The 15,762-nt window shown below is 37.9% G+C and overlaps 1 protein-coding gene across 4 annotated transcripts in view; it reads right to left on the bottom strand.

The window, feature by feature from the left end:
- LOC131065840 (D-lactate dehydrogenase [cytochrome], mitochondrial) overlaps positions 1-15,762 on the bottom strand; it is a 283,265-nt gene that overhangs the window by 79,700 nt on the left and 187,803 nt on the right. For 2 of the 4 annotated variants that reach the window (XM_058000477.2, XM_058000476.2), the window contains 2 exons: positions 14,275-14,354; positions 13,706-13,836 (listed from right to left, as the gene is read on the bottom strand). In XM_058000477.2, the coding sequence (XP_057856460.2) occupies positions 13,706-13,836; positions 14,275-14,354 (211 nt within the window). The remainder of the gene's footprint in view (positions 1-13,705; positions 13,837-14,274; positions 14,355-15,762) is intronic. The other 2 variants (XM_058000480.2, XM_058000478.2) reach the window with 1 other exon arrangement.

The raw sequence follows: 15,762 nt of genomic DNA, 5'->3' as shown, positions 1-15,762 counted from the left end.
TCCTTTATTGTAAGGCCCCAAATTTAATAACAATCTTCCGGGCCCTTTTATTTAATTAGTTTAGACAAGTCTTGGTTGGTCGTGTCGGCCCATTTGTAACCCTTCGGGAAGTTCCCGGAGCCCATATATATGGCCGAATTAGTCCTTGTCTTGGGTATGCGAATTTTGATATTTTTCTCTGTTGTGCGAATTCCTGTTGGAGTTTTGGTATCCACCATTTCGGAGGTGAAAGACCCTCCCTATTTGGTACTTGCAGTTTCAATGAGATTCACCCCTCACCCTATTCTGTCTTGTGTTCATGTTCCGGAGCTAGCAAAACTAGAATCTCATCATTGTTACTTCTCCAGTTGCGTATTTGTTAATCTAATTTACATACATAAAGGATTCCTAATATTCAGAATTTATCACTCGATACGCTCGCAAGAGACTACCCCCCTTCACAACTTGAAGTCCACCGTACCCCCCTTCACCGTACGTTTACACTCCCTCCTCACCACCGTACGGCCTATCTTGGCATCACCGTATGGCGTTCTCGACACTACGGTACGGCCCCCTCTTGACAACCGTACACCCAGTCTCACATCCACCGTACGGTCCTTGCTCAAACACCATACGACCACACCACCGTACAACCCTGCTCCAACACCACCGTACACCTTTGCCCCCTCCGCCAGTATGGTCAAGCAACATTAGACGAGCATGAAGATTGCCTCATAAATTCTTCAAAGCCAAAAGTAGAGGTATCAATCTCTGACAACTAGATACATGCAGGAGTATCCTCGGGAATTTCCAGCAAACCCTCTTGTTGATGATCAGGAGGCAGCTCAGCTGCTGAAATAGGAACTACATTTTGAGGAGACTCTTCCACTATTATATCAGGAGGAGAAAGAGGCGTCTCAATGGAAACTGAGGAAGGAATCTCATGAGGTGAGTCCGAAGCTAGAGACTTAGGAGCATCATCAGATTGCTGTCCTTCTTCTGGATTATCAGGATCAATCACATGAACATGAAACCGGGACTTTTCCTTTCCATCAACTGTCGCCTCCTTTGGAGGAAACACTACTGCCCGACTAACCCGCAATTCGATCCTGGTGCCAGAAGATGATGCACCTTCCTTGTTGTCAATCTGAATCTCAGACTTACGTCCAAGAGGCCCCGTAGAGTCATCTTCTTTCCTAACCTTGATCTTGATGAGTCTAACACCATTACCTTTGAGCCAAGTGTTGGTGTTAGCCAAGATAGGCTGAAATCTTTCAAGAATGGACGTGCATTCATTATGCAACCATTGGATTAAAGGAAGTGGAGCTTCTTCAACCCTTCGTGAAATATATTCAGGATGAAGTACATGCCCATCATCAATCATCCCTTGTGGAACATCTACCAAGTTCAAATCAATAACCTGCTCAACAGTAAGCTTGCAATAATCCATCTTGAGAACCTCCACCTCTATACGGAGATCTACCCATATATCCTCAATACGATGCACGTGTATGAAGGATTTCTTGATTTTTTCCTTCATACCCCAGTAATCAAAATCTGCCCTAGACTTAAACCTTTTGAGTTTAATCTCTTGCATCTCAGTCTCCATAGCTTTGGCTTTGACGGATGTGACAAGAGAATACCGGCCAATTTTCAATGGGTTTGTTTTAGAAATCCCCATTTTGACCTTATGTCTGACAGACTAATGAGCGTGCACAGCCATGATCTATCTTCCCAACTCCATAAGAATGATCTTATCAGTCGGGTATCTAGGGAGCATGTATGGCTGCCCACTATAGCATCCAACTCTCATATAGGTAAAGGTCGGGAATTGAAGAAACAAGCACCCATACTCATTCACTCTTTCCCATGCCTCATCTGACACCCTTTTGTTCTTTAGAGTCTTGTCAAGCTGGCACACGAAGTAGCCAAAGAATGCATCTTGAACTCTTCTGAAATGCAATCTGTTGGGTCTCAAAGGCAGCTGATCATAATATTCCCATATAGGTATAAGTGAGCAATCACCCTTGGTGGAAAGAACAAGGAAATGTCTGAGTGACACCGCCAAATACACTAAGTATGAATTCATGTAGACCCATCATCCTGTTGAGAGTTACGATGTCTCCAATTTCCCACTTAAAGTCACAACGGTACAACTTAGCCCACCTTGAAAAGGCGGCTCATATCTCATGAATCCACCCGTTAATATGACGTTTGCAGTCCTTTTCCCTCTTGAAATAGTACTCGGCTGCACTATCCTTTGAAATTTCCATATAAACAAGTGTAGGTGGTATTTTGAAAACTTTCTCAATTGTATCTGCATCAAGGTGGATTATTGCTTCACCATCATCATTTTTAATGGTTCTCGTCTCCTTGTCAAAGCGATGGGCGCAAGCGAGAACAAATTCAGGTTCTACGGCAGCCACTAGAAAAGAGGATGCGTGATGGATGTGGCTGTCCAATAGCCACTGCATATTACTATCCTGCGGATCCTCCACTCTCTTGACAAATTCTGACATGTCCACATGCCCTAGCTCCGTATCTTTTAGGCGATCCAAAGGAGAGGAAACTTGCGAAGGTGAAACTTCATTCTGGTACTTGTCATAGTTATACTTCATCTTCTTCGGAATTGGAGATGAAACCAAATCTAACATTGAAAGACAACCTTGTATATTGCGATAAAGACTTAAAAGTGTTAAGGCAACATCATAATCAGCTGCAACTAACATTTTTCCTTCTTCAAATGGGAAGAACTCCAGCCCTTGCACTTCACGATTTTGTAAGAGAAAGATGGGAAATAAATGGGAAATGCTAGGAATCTTGACTTTGACCAATTTCGGATCTTGGGGAAAATTTTACAAGTATACAAGTTGGGAAGAATGCACATGCAATCGGATTTTTAAAACCCGAATGCAAGTATACTTGTAAAACAGAAAATGGAGAAATCAGTGAAAAATGAGAGTTAGACTTGCAGGAAATGACATGAACGCAAAGTACGGATATAGGCGATATGGATGGATAAAAATGGGAAGATTTTGGGAATGTCACTTCCAAGAAAATGGGAAGAACTTTGGACATGCAATCCGGTTCTAAAAACCCGATTTTGGAAGGATGGGCATTTTTGATCTTTACAACTTGGAATTTCAACAAAAGATGGTTAAATTCTATTCACCATAAGAGAAGAACAATGATTTTCATCCAACTTGTAATTGGGATTTAAAATCCCGGATACAAGTAAAGAGGGAAAATGGGGAAGAACAATGCAATTCAAAAATTGCTTTACGAAGGGGAAAATCTCTCTCACAAAACCGATTTTTGAGGCAAAATAATCATATACACAAATTTACAACTAGAAAGGAAAAACAAGAAGACAAGAAAACAAGAAAATGAAACAAAGAAAGAGAAGAAATCATACCTTGATTCAAACTGAAAATGCCTCTTCAAAAAGATGATCAATCTTTTAAAAGAGGAAGAACTCTTAAATAGAGATTAAACCGTATTTCAAAACCCTTGCCACGTTTTACCAAATCGCCTTGGGCAGCAAAACGTGGCACTAAATGCAAATCAAATGGCACAAGAAGTGGTCTAATCTTCCTCCAACTTCAATGCCCAGGTGGAGGGGGGCAAAACGATTTAGGAGATTGCAACTTTGTGAAGTTTGAATCCACCAAAACATGGGTTTTAGGAATCACATGGTAAACCATTTAGCAGAAAATCAGCAAATAAGAACCCCAAATGGCATGAAAGATGTTTGCAAATGCATAAAAATAGGGAAGAATCTCAAACGCCTTGCATCTCCCAACAAATGTCCACAAAAAATGCTTCCAATTTGCAACAAAAACGCCTTCCTTTAGCTGGTCAGGTTTTTGGAAAAAGAAAGCAAGTTTAATTTTCATGCAATAGAGAAAATCGGGTTTTAATTCCCATATAGCAAGTTTAAAAAGTCACTTTTCCCTCAACAAGGCAAAATCGGGTTTTGGAAATGCAATTACAAGTTTAAAATTCCCAAATTTGCACTTTATGAAGAAAATCGGGTTTTTTGGGCACAATACCAAGTTTAATATTGTCATTTTATTTCATTTCTAAGCAAAATCGGGTTTTGGAGAGAGATGTGCAAGTTACAAATTACTTGTAAAGGGAAAATAAAATCCCTACAACAAGTTTAAATAACTTAACACATGTAATAGCGGTTTAAAATCCCCATTACAAGCAAAAGTAACTTATCCAAAAAATCCCTATTATGACTTAAAAAGCCAAAAAGCATCAAGGGGGAAATAAAAAGTAAGTTACAAGTTCTTTTTTCAATAAAGTGCACTTGTTATTAGCCAAAAATTTCCCTACAAAGACCAAAACAAATGAAATCATTAAAACTTGCATTTCAAGGAGAATTTCCCACCTACAGTCAAGCAGAAAAAACCCGAAATTGGAGGAAAGACATAGCAAACGAACCTAGAATGCGACGAAATTCGAAACGTGGTTTGAGGATGGACTGAGGATTAAGCCAATCCAAAGATTAGGCGAAATTCTGCCTCAGGAACCATGCCATAGAGTAAATTTCCATTTTTTGACAAAAATTTCATGTAATGGTCTTTCATTTTTGAAAACAAAAATGAGGACAACACTTTGCAGGTTTGCATTGATATTCTTTGATGACATATTGATTTTCAGTAGGTCTTGGGAGGAGCATTTGATGCATCTTGATGAAGTTTTGGGCATTCTTAAGGCCAAATCATTGTTTGAAAAGGAATCTAAATGTGAGTTTGGGATGACTGAATTGTTGTATCTTGGTCATCAAGTCTAAGGTAGTTAGTGTGAATCTGAAAAAATCAAAGCAATCCATGATTGGCCTCCACCCACAAATCTTACACATCTGAAGGGTTTCTTTGAGTTATGTGGTTTCTGCATGAGGTTTGTCAAAGGGTTATCACAATTGGCTGCCCCATTCACAGATTTGACCAAGAAAGGGGCCTTCTCATGGTTCGAATCTGCACAGAAACCTTTTGATAATTTCAAACAATTGATAAGTACATGCCCCATTTTAGCTATTCTAGACTTCTCTAAGCCTTTTGAGCTTGAATGTGATGCTTTACGTGTTGGTGTTGGTGCTGTTCTAAAGCAAAATAAACACCCAATTGATTATGAAAGTAGGAAGTTAAGAGATGGAGAGAGAAGATATTCCATTTATGACAAGGAGATGTTAGCCATTATGCATGCATTGGCTAAGTTCAGACAATAACTTGTTAGAGTTAAATTCATTGTTAAGAATGATTATAACAGCCTCAAATACTTCCTAAATCAAAAAGACCTTGATGATAGATAGCAGAAATCAGTTAGTAAGCTCCAAGCATACAAATTTGACATTCGGTATGTCAAAGGGAAAAGAAATGTAGTGGCTGATGCTTTGTCAAGGAGGCCACATTTGTGCTCATTAACAAAGATTGTGGCAGATTGGAAAGATCAAATCCTTGCTGATTATGCCAAGAACACCCTTGCCAAGAATATTTTGGACATATATAACAATCACTTTTTCAAAATTTATAAGCATAGAATCTTATATTTTATACTTGGACACATATGACAACCACTTTCTCAAACTTAAACTTTATATCAAATATAGCAACAACTTAAATGCAATGAACACAAGGACACAATATATACATGGAAACCCTAAATAAGGAGAAAACCATGGCAATAAAATTGCTTTACATGATCAATAGTTTCTTTACAACTTGTAGAGGCACCAACCTGTTGATGTGTCTTTTGTACACGACCAAACACAGAATAAAATACCTAAAGGTACCTTATCCTCTCTTGAACAAAGTTTCTCGACTGTTGAAGATCTCGCCGAAGGATTAGTCGGAGTAACTCCAAGGTTCTGATATGTAGGTTCTCTACGTGTGGATAAGCTCTTTGCGGTACAATGTGATTTTGCTGGAATCACAAGGGGACTTACATTCGATGACCTGAGGGTCTGATTAACTTTGGATATCACTGGAAGGTGGAATTTCACCGGCCCTTGATTTTGAAAAAAGGAAAAAAGGATAAGGTTGGAACGGGATCTATTTCTAACGCTAAGAACGTAAGAGCGATGAATGACCTTTGATGAAATTCTAACTAAGTCTTGCGTTGACATCTTAGGATCATCTCCACAAGATTAGTGCGATCTTCTGAGGAAAGCTTTATGATGTTTAGATCACCGCTACAAGCATGGACACTGTCAGGTTGATGCATATCAATGAAGAAGTGATAATTGAAGTTAAGCTTAAGCTGAATGATTCCAGTTGACTACACAAGGCAAGTCTGCAATCAACAAACCGCTAGTCGTATGGATATACGAATTTCACCATTGGTCATACAAATTTCTTCCATTCACCCAATAACATGAAATCAAATTTGAGAAGTATAGAGACCACGCAAATTGTTAAATCGACCGATAGAATTCACCATTCCTTCAATGAAGTTTACATGTCTTTTGCGACAATGTCTTGGCAACAATCTTTGCCTTCTCTTTCTACTCTACTTTAACTATTTCCTACTCTCTGACTATTCACTATTAGCTAACTATTAACTATTAGCTAACTATTAACCTTTACAAATGAGTAGCCAGGGCTTTATATAGAGAGCCCTTTACAAATTGACGACTCTGATTGACTTAGAACCAATGGCTAGGATTGCAAGATAGAAACCCTAATTAAGGTTTGTTACAACAAACTTCCTTAGCCAATGAGAAAATTACATTCCAAGAGTGAGGACCAATAGGAAGCAGGAGTAGGTGCCTCGAAGTTTGTGTCGTCCCCGATGAGTCAGGTACATTGAATCTGGACACGCTGAGGTGGACCAATCTAACCGAAGGAATGATGACTGGGATGCCACCTTGCCTAATGCTTGTGACTTGGTTGATCCTCCTCTGTCTCTCATATGATGAATGATGTACTTCCTTTGCTTGACCAGGCTTCCTTATTGTCAAGTCTTCCTTCTCCAGTAGCATATCTCACCCTGAAGTGTTGGCAAAGCCTTTCTTTGTCATCTTGTGGTAGAATGAGGTCTTGAGGCTAACTTGAACTCCTTGAACACCCCTAGTCTTCCAACGCTTCAAAGCACCTTGAGTCCTCCCTTTGTGCATGTGGAATGTCCTTGATGATGATGGACTGGAAGAGGTCGTCCTTGCCATGGCCTGGTCTTCTTCCATCTGCAAAACCAACCAAAAGGTGATTAAGGACACATAATGAATTCATTCTAACATAGCATTTCCTACCTTAAATCATCAACAAGAAGACATTAAAATGAAGTTTGCTCAAGATTCTCCCCAGGGACAGGCCCTATAAAAATTTCGCTCTGGACCCTTTGGAAGGGTCAGGAGCAAAATTTACATTCTTGGCCGATTTAGACCTCATTTCATCATTTCATAATCTTAGGCCTAGCCTTCAAACCTCTTCTCATCATAATCTCACAACTAGCCCTTTGCCTAGTCAAACAAGGTGAAAATAGGAGTTTCAAAGGATTTCGCCCTAGACCCTCTGGAAGGATCAGGAGCGAAATTTGCATTTTAGGACAAAATCTTCACAACTTGTGACCACAACTTGCTCAAATGCATGTCTAAGGATCCCTTTAATCTCAACCAACATCAATCTTGATGCAAAATTGGAGACAAATGGAGTTTTTTGAGGATTTTGCTCTGGACCCTTTCGAAGGGTCAGGAGCGAAATTCATTCTTTAGCTCAAAATCCTTACCTCTTGGACTCATAACCTATTCAAACACATGCCTATGGCCATCTTTAAGTCCAATTCACCTTGATCCCTATCCTGGCCTAGCACAAACTTTAAGGAAAAATGATATTTTGAGAATTTCGCTCTGGACCCTTTGGAAGGGTCAGGAGCGAAATTCAAGTTTTAAGCTTGATCCTTCATTTCCTTTTCTTCAATTCATCTTTCAAGGCAAGAATACCTCACTCCACCTTCAACCATGCCACAAGAATCAATATTTTGGCTTTACCCAAGGAGAAAATGGTGGATTTGAAGAATTTCGCTCTGGACCCTTTGGAAGGGTCAAGAGAGAAATTCATGTTTTGCTTGTCTTCTCCTACCTAGCTCCATTTTTTCACTTTGTTTCCCCTTGACTCCCTCATTTGAATTCATTTCTCAACCTAACAATATTTGCTTGATCTCCAAAAGGCTTGAAGAGGAAAATTTGCTCAAAATCATGGCCATGGACAGGACTTATCCAGGATTTCGCTTTGGACCCTTTGGAAGGGTCAGGAACAAAATCCTTGTCCTAGCTTAGAATCTTCACTTTTGGAGGCAACAATCCATTCAAAGGAAATCCTAAGGGCTTCTCTCGCCTTGGTCTAGGCCTGGCTTGGCACAAATTTTGGAGGACAAGATGGCTTTTAGGATTTTCGCTCTGGACCCTTTGGAAGGGTCAGGAGCGAAAATCTTGTTTTGAGCTTATTTCTTCATTCTTTCAACCTCAATCAACTTCAAAAGGTAAGGACATGCCTTCTCACTTCCATCCATGCCATAAAAACCAAAGACTTGACTTGCTTTGAAGGGAAAAAAGGTGATTTTAAGAATTTCGCTCTGGACCCTTTGGAAGGGTCAGGAGTGAAATTCATGTTTTTGCTCAATTCCTTCAAGTTTGAAGATCACCAACAAGTCAAAGTCATGCCTAAAGACATCTCCAATCCTATTTCATCTTAGTCCACAGTTGACTTGGCACAAAATTGAGGGAAAAGAGTGGTTTTGGGGAATTTCGCTCTGGACCCTTTGGAAGGGTCAGGAGCGAAATTCCCATTCTAGGTTTGTTATTTCATCTTTTCAACTCCAATCCTCTCTAGAAGGCAAAAAAAAAATCATTCTTCACCCAAGGAACAAGGTTTGTGTCCCAAGCCTGGAAGCAAATGAGGTCAATAAAGAATTTCGCTTTGGACCCTTTGGAAGGGCTAGGAGCGAAATTCTTGTTCTAGGCAAAATCTTCATCTTTCAATGCGTCCAACTACCTCTCAAGGAAAGAACATACCAATCTACCCTCCAACATGCCCTAGACTCCAACGCCTAGCCAAAACAAGGAAGCAAATGAGAGTTATAAGGATTTTTGCTCTAGACCCTTTAGAAGGGTCAGGAGCGAAATTCTAGTTTTTGGACAAAATCCTTCATATTTTTACATCCCATCACTTCAAAAGGAAAAGACATGCTAATCCACTTCCAAATATGTCCAAGGAACTAGAATGTTGGTCTAAACAAGGAAGAAAATAAGGTTTATGGGGAATTTCGCTCTAGACCCTTTGGAAGGGTCAGGAGCGAAATTTCCATTCTTGGACAAAACCCTCACTTTTCAAAACTTTCAATCACTTCCTTAGGCAAGAACATGACCAATTTCCTTCCACCATGTCCAAGGAACAAGGATGTTAGCCCAAACAAGGGAGAAAATAGTGTCTAGGGAGAATTTCACTCTGGACCCTTTGGAAGGGTCAGGAGTGAAATTCACATTTAGGCTCAAATCTTGACTTCATTTCTCACATTTCTTCATCCAAACAAGTGTTTTGCCCTCAATAATGCCTGGGAATGAGTTAGTTCTAAGTTTGGGTCAAAGTAAATGTCTTATAGAGAATTTCGCTCTGGACCCTTTAGAAGGGTCAGTAGCGAAATTTGACATTTTGATCTCTCCGTCAGGATTCATATATGGAATATCTTTCTTATACTTTAAGTTATATTCCATATATACTGTCCGGATGTTTTTGGAGGATTCTTCAATTTTCCAGACAATCAAATTTCAAGATTAGGGTGACATTCCAGACTTAGCCAAATTTCAGGACATTTGAAGATCAGGATGACATTCTAGACTTCATCACTCACCAATTTGACTTAACTCAGACCTTCAAGGATGATATTCGCTCACCAAGCCTCATTGACCTCCTCAAACAAGACACAATTAGCAACAAGAGCAAAACCTTGTCCTAAGGAAGACTTTCAAAGAAACCCTAATTTTAGGGCCCTGTGGACTCACCCTAGCTCAAGCAAAGCCTACTATCTTAGTGATCCCTCTGGCAACACTCAGCATGCAAAGTCCAATAGACAAAACCCTAGAAGACCTAGAAAAACAAACCCCAGAAAGCAAAAAAAAGTAGGGGTCCCCATTTGCAATGGGGTGATGTGTGAATACGTCACAACACAACCCCACATTCAATTTGTGAGCACCAAATCACTAGAGGCACAAACCCTCATTCAAAGTGATAATCACAAGTGTTACAACTTCCTTTTGAATCTTAAAATAATTCTTTCTTAAGTCTGCTAAACATCTGATCACCAATCTACTACAAAGACATTATAATCTCTTCCTTCAAAATCTGCACATTATCTCCTTCTCAGTAATCTGCTCTTCTCTCTTGGTGTATGCACTATACTTTCCACCCTTTTACACACAACACATTCTATCATTCCATTCCTGGTTTCTATATATACGTTTCATTTTAATAGTCATGTCTTATTTAATTGACATGTCTTTTTGTTATGTTTTTTGTTTGATAAACAATTTACATCATACCAACCCAAATTGCAGCCCTTGAAGAGTAATGTCCTTTTAAGTTCTAATAACAAGTCATGTTGACTTTCAAACGTAACTGAACCTTCTTATAAACAACCATGGGTTATCCTTAATTTCCAAATCATAACTCTTCATCCTTAATCGCATCTAATGCAGATTAGTGTTAATTTAGTATGTTTCATAAATTGTGGCATATCTCCATGCTAGTTCACAAGAACATGGTGGCATGTCTTCATGATAATTCAAAAGAACAAATCGCTGTGATCTGTATTGCCTTATCTTCTGTATCCCCTGCAATATAATCTTAGTAAGCCATACCTTTTTCTGCATAATTTCTGTGTCTTCATTGCATGATAAATCAATGGCAATCCATTTTCCAGATGTTTGATTCTTGAATTTACTGTCATGCACTGGTAGTTATGATAAGCATTAACTTGGGTGAATCGATAAGCATTAGCAAAACACTATATTAATTTATTGCTATAATGACAAACTGTCACACTTTCTGACATCAATTACAATATCTCAACAGAGGTATCATTTAGACATCTCAACCAATGCAGTGCTAAGTGTTCCAAATTTGTGAGGATTCATGTTGAGACAAATTTGCAATTATTGAAGATTTATTAATATTGTGAGAATGGAATAAAGAAATGCGGTGGATATTCAATAAAGTTATTGAGCTGAATAAAGTATTCTTTTCAAATATTTGCCCAGTCTTTTCCTTTAAGGTCTGATGGATTATTTTTTAAAATATTGAGCAAAGCATTTTATCTGTCATTGCCTTTAGCTATTAAAACAAAGACAATTTTGGGCATTCTTTTATTTGTGGCTCAAAGCTTAGCGGCAAGTCTTCTATTTCATTTCCAAGCCGTGAATTGTCGCTTCGACCTGTGCGGCACTTCATCAGGTGAATTGTTTTTGTCTGATCATGGCCCCTTTAAGGGTCATTTCTGCCAAGCCTGCCCTTGAACTTGGATGCAAGGAACTGGAAACATAGCAGAAGACATTGGTGTGAATTATATGCAAATTAAATGGCTCTTATCTCTGCATAAGAGTGACTAAATGTATTGTGGGTGTTAATTGTGCCTATCATAAGTATATTGGCTTATTGGCTTATTGGCTTCTCGTTTCTGATCGACTCCTCTTCTTAGATCAATTGGAGTCTCCTCCTCTCTTCTTTGACATCACAGCTATAGCAATTGGATGGGTTGAGGAAATACGAACATTCTTGGCAACAGAAATAAAGAGTTCAAGCAGTCCGAGCTCTCCTTTCATCCAGGTGTGAAGACATTTGTGGAAGCAATAAAGTCGGACAGGTTGTGGCTTGATAAGGGTCGACTCTTTCAAGAAGATTCTTATGTGCATTACAAGCACTCTCTACTTTCCGTGGCTCCGTCAGATGTTCACTTCAATCCAGACAAGGGATTTGAATCAAATAAGGGACCGTTAGGAGTTGCATCCAGGCATGTAAAGCTTAGAGCAGCATTACTGTGGCCGCCTCTTTCAGTTTGACACTTCTAGCACCATTTTGCTTTTGCTAGCAAGCCATGAGCCTTCTATTGTCTCTTTGCTGAAATCGGAGGTCCTTCCCAAGTCGTGAGAATATTTATGAATGCCAATCCTGAGCAAGCAATATAAGGTTAGCATTGTATCTCTCTGAGTTTCTATGTGAAAAAGAATATATATAGGAGAAGTTTTGTTCCTCCCATTTCTGTGCAAACCAGAACTGTTTGTTGAATTGCTGAATGAGAACCATCTTCCATTGGCATGGAGAAATATTGTTGAATGTAGAACGCTTATCATTGGGCATAAGGCCAGTAGAAAGAAATGGCCTTCATTTGTGCCTCAAACTGAGTTCAGTCTTACTGTGTGCTGATAATATTCTTTCTTCCTTTGGAACAGGGAATATCTGTTTAAATCTCTCCATTTTGTGAAAGATTAGACAGTGCTTATTCTTTCATTGTATCATTGAAATGGAATAGCTCAGATAGAAAACAATTCAACGATACTCTCTGTTGATTGCTGAAGATTAAACTCTCTATATGCTCAAGTTTGATAATGCTGGTTGAGGTCAGAACTTCAGTATTGCAATTTGAATTCTGATTGTTTGAATTCTTGAAGGAATACCACTTTTTCCTCTGGCATTTATTTCTGCTTTGTTATTCAAGTCGAATTTCTCAATTTTTAAAAAAACTTTGAAAACTTGTCACCTTTTCAAACTAAGCCTACAAAAAATTCTCCTTTCATGCAAGCAAACTGTTTACTATGAAGGGAAAGTGGGAAATTTGACTTAAAATCAGCAGAGGTCCTTACAAAATTGTTGAATTTGATTGAAAAGTTCCCAAGAGTTTTCGAATCTGAATGTTCAAGGATTTGGAAAGAGAAATTAATTCCTCAATAGATGTCCATTGCTCCAAATTTAATTAAATTATTAAATTAATGTAATCCAGGACATTGCATGTATATACAATTTCTATGACTTCAATGTCATTTCTGAGTAGCTTGAGGTTTATTTTAAAAGTTACTGTCTTTCTCAAATTGAAATTAAATATACTATTCATGTCAGCACATTTGAAAGTTACTGGAACACATTTTTTTAGTTTCATCAGTGTCACTATGATTCACTGGGAATTTGGTATTATTCCTTGAAAATTTGCGCAATTTTTCCTTGTCAACCTTTGAACCTGGGCTTGCCAGCAGGTTAATTTTTTGTCATCTCAGAAAGAAAATTGTTAACTCAATCAGTTTTGTCTGGCAGTATTTCATCCAGCAATATTTTCTAGCTTTTCTAGAATAGCATAGGTCCCACCTTTGCCAATATTCTCCTTTTAACACCATTGTTTTTCATAGCTCCCCTTTCCTTTCCCAAACCTCAAGCAATCCTTTTAGACTGCTTGGAAACGGTATGTATCTACCCACTTTGAAAGCTATAGAACACCATTTGCTTTCTATCATTCCTAGGATACATTTAGCCATTATCCATAAGCCTTCCAAAATCACAACACAACTTGGTTGTACCTTTATTCCAACAATATTAAAGCCATCATGATTTTGTTATAAAGTTAATGATATACTTAACTATCACTTTAAGGATGTGTTTCTAAAGACAGGAAAAAGAAATGCCACTTTCATACTAATATCAGAAAATCTTGCCATCCATTTGAATACTAAGACATATCTTACCTTCCATCGATAATGCAGTATAGACCATGAAATCATTTAAACGCTCTGCTTCTTGTCTCTGCTCTTCACTATTAGCATCAAATAATATTATAGTATGGAAATTCCCATCACCTGCATGCGCTATAACTGGGCTGTATTCGACAAACATAAGCAATCTTAAACACCATAGACAATCAATTTTTCACAATGCTTAATAATAAAGAAAAATTGCAAATTATTAACAGGAAAGGAAGCTTAGACTTTAGAAGCCATCTACACAGAGTCACCTTCAAGAAAAAGCATGGCATCCAAAAGTCTTTAAGTTATTCAAGATAGAAACATTAAAAATTCTAACGAAACAGCCAAACAGATTTGATTGTTGAAAAAAAAATGAAGCAAAATCTTTAAGCTTTAGAGGCTATCTACATAGTCAACTTTGAGACATAACATGGCATCCAAAAGCCTTTATGTCATAGTTAAGCTATCGATCTTTGAGATAGAAAATATAAAAAATTCTAACCAGATAGTCACACAGACTTGCTCTTCAAAAAAAGGAGAGAAAATTTTTTAGAACATGCTAGTAAGCATACCATGTCAAAGGTGAAGAGTCAATTTCTGCTTTAGATTTTGAAATGACTTCTGCAAGATGCGATAGTGGGACACAAACATCCTGTAAAGATAAACAAAATTAATAAGGGGCTGAAAATACATATTTTTGTACCGGCGTTTAATCCTAAAACTGAAAAAGGACATGGACAAAGAATCAACAAAAACACATGGACAAAAAAAGGGATTAGATCTGACAAATAGTTCCTGCTTCTTTGGTAAGAAAGCATAATGGTTAAGGAGTTCATCTATGAACCAATTTGTTAAAAAAGTTTACCACAAATCAATGAAAAGAAAAAACAAAAAGCTAATATTGATTTTACACAAAAAATCAAATGCAGATATTTATATCTCAGAATTCAATAAAAGCACATGAAATTTTTTGATATTTTGGCTATTCTGAGGAAAACCTATGGTTTTCTTTTCATGCATGTATCTTTTGGCAAATCTGATAAGTTTGAGTAAACTTGAATGGAAAATTGTTGAATATTGATTAGCTTCGGAAACCAAAAATTTGAATTTTTTTTTTAATATTAGCTAACTGGCAAAAAATAGACAATAAAAATAGCCTGTTGCAAACTAGGAGTATCTGGCCACAAGACTTTCTTTTGTTCTCATTACTCATAATATATTGAATGGTGTCCTAGGTATAACTATTTCGCCACTACGCAAGCATATTTCTTGTAAGCAATCTTTAAGTTTTGAGCTATATGGGTATCTCAGAATGTCTCTCTATGGAAAGCACAGGTCCCCCCGAACACTTTTTTCATTTGCATCGGAGGGAAAGGATTCCAGCTGCAGTCATAATTTCATCAATAACTTTGACTGTTTGCAAATTCTTACTGCCTGGTTTAGCTGGGAGAGTGGCATTGCCGAGAATGAAAATATGTAATTCAGGGCTGTCCTGAAGTTTTGAAATTTGCTAAAAATGCAAAAAAGGACAGAATCAAAGTACAGTTGCTAACATTATTGACACACATCTTTAGTGAATAGTAGAGCACCAGTGACTTATAAACATTTGTCTATTTAGATTATAACTAAAACGGAAACCATTTGGTGTGTAACAAAAGTTCTTATGTGAAAGATTCATCATTTTTGTAAACAAAACAAAAATTATGAAGACAAGTGAGGGTGATTTGCTGGTGATTACTGATGTGATTTTATTGCATACATGGATTTGTGTTATCCCAACTATTTCCCAAAACATATTTGGTGCTGCCTCATTAAATTGTTGAAATTTTAGCCTTTAATTGGAAATTTTGACTTTCTTTTAAATTAGAAAATGTGAGTCTAATGGTATACAGTCCCTCGGCAATTTTTTCCAATTATGAAGAATTGAAACCATAGTTCCCTTACTTGACAAGATGCCTGTTGGTTGAAAATTTTGTACATTTGGGAAGGCATGCAAAATTATGGTTTCAGCCACAGCGTGAGTTAAAAACTCTCCTAATTTTAAGGGAAGACTCCCCCTT

The sequence above is a fragment of the Cryptomeria japonica genome, chromosome 6, assembly GCF_030272615.1.
Source record: "Cryptomeria japonica chromosome 6, Sugi_1.0, whole genome shotgun sequence".
In the NCBI taxonomy this organism is placed as follows: Eukaryota; Viridiplantae; Streptophyta; class Pinopsida; order Cupressales; family Cupressaceae; genus Cryptomeria; species Cryptomeria japonica.
The sequence above is the reverse complement of the archived record's forward strand: the minus strand, read 5'-3'. Positions and strand labels throughout refer to the sequence as shown.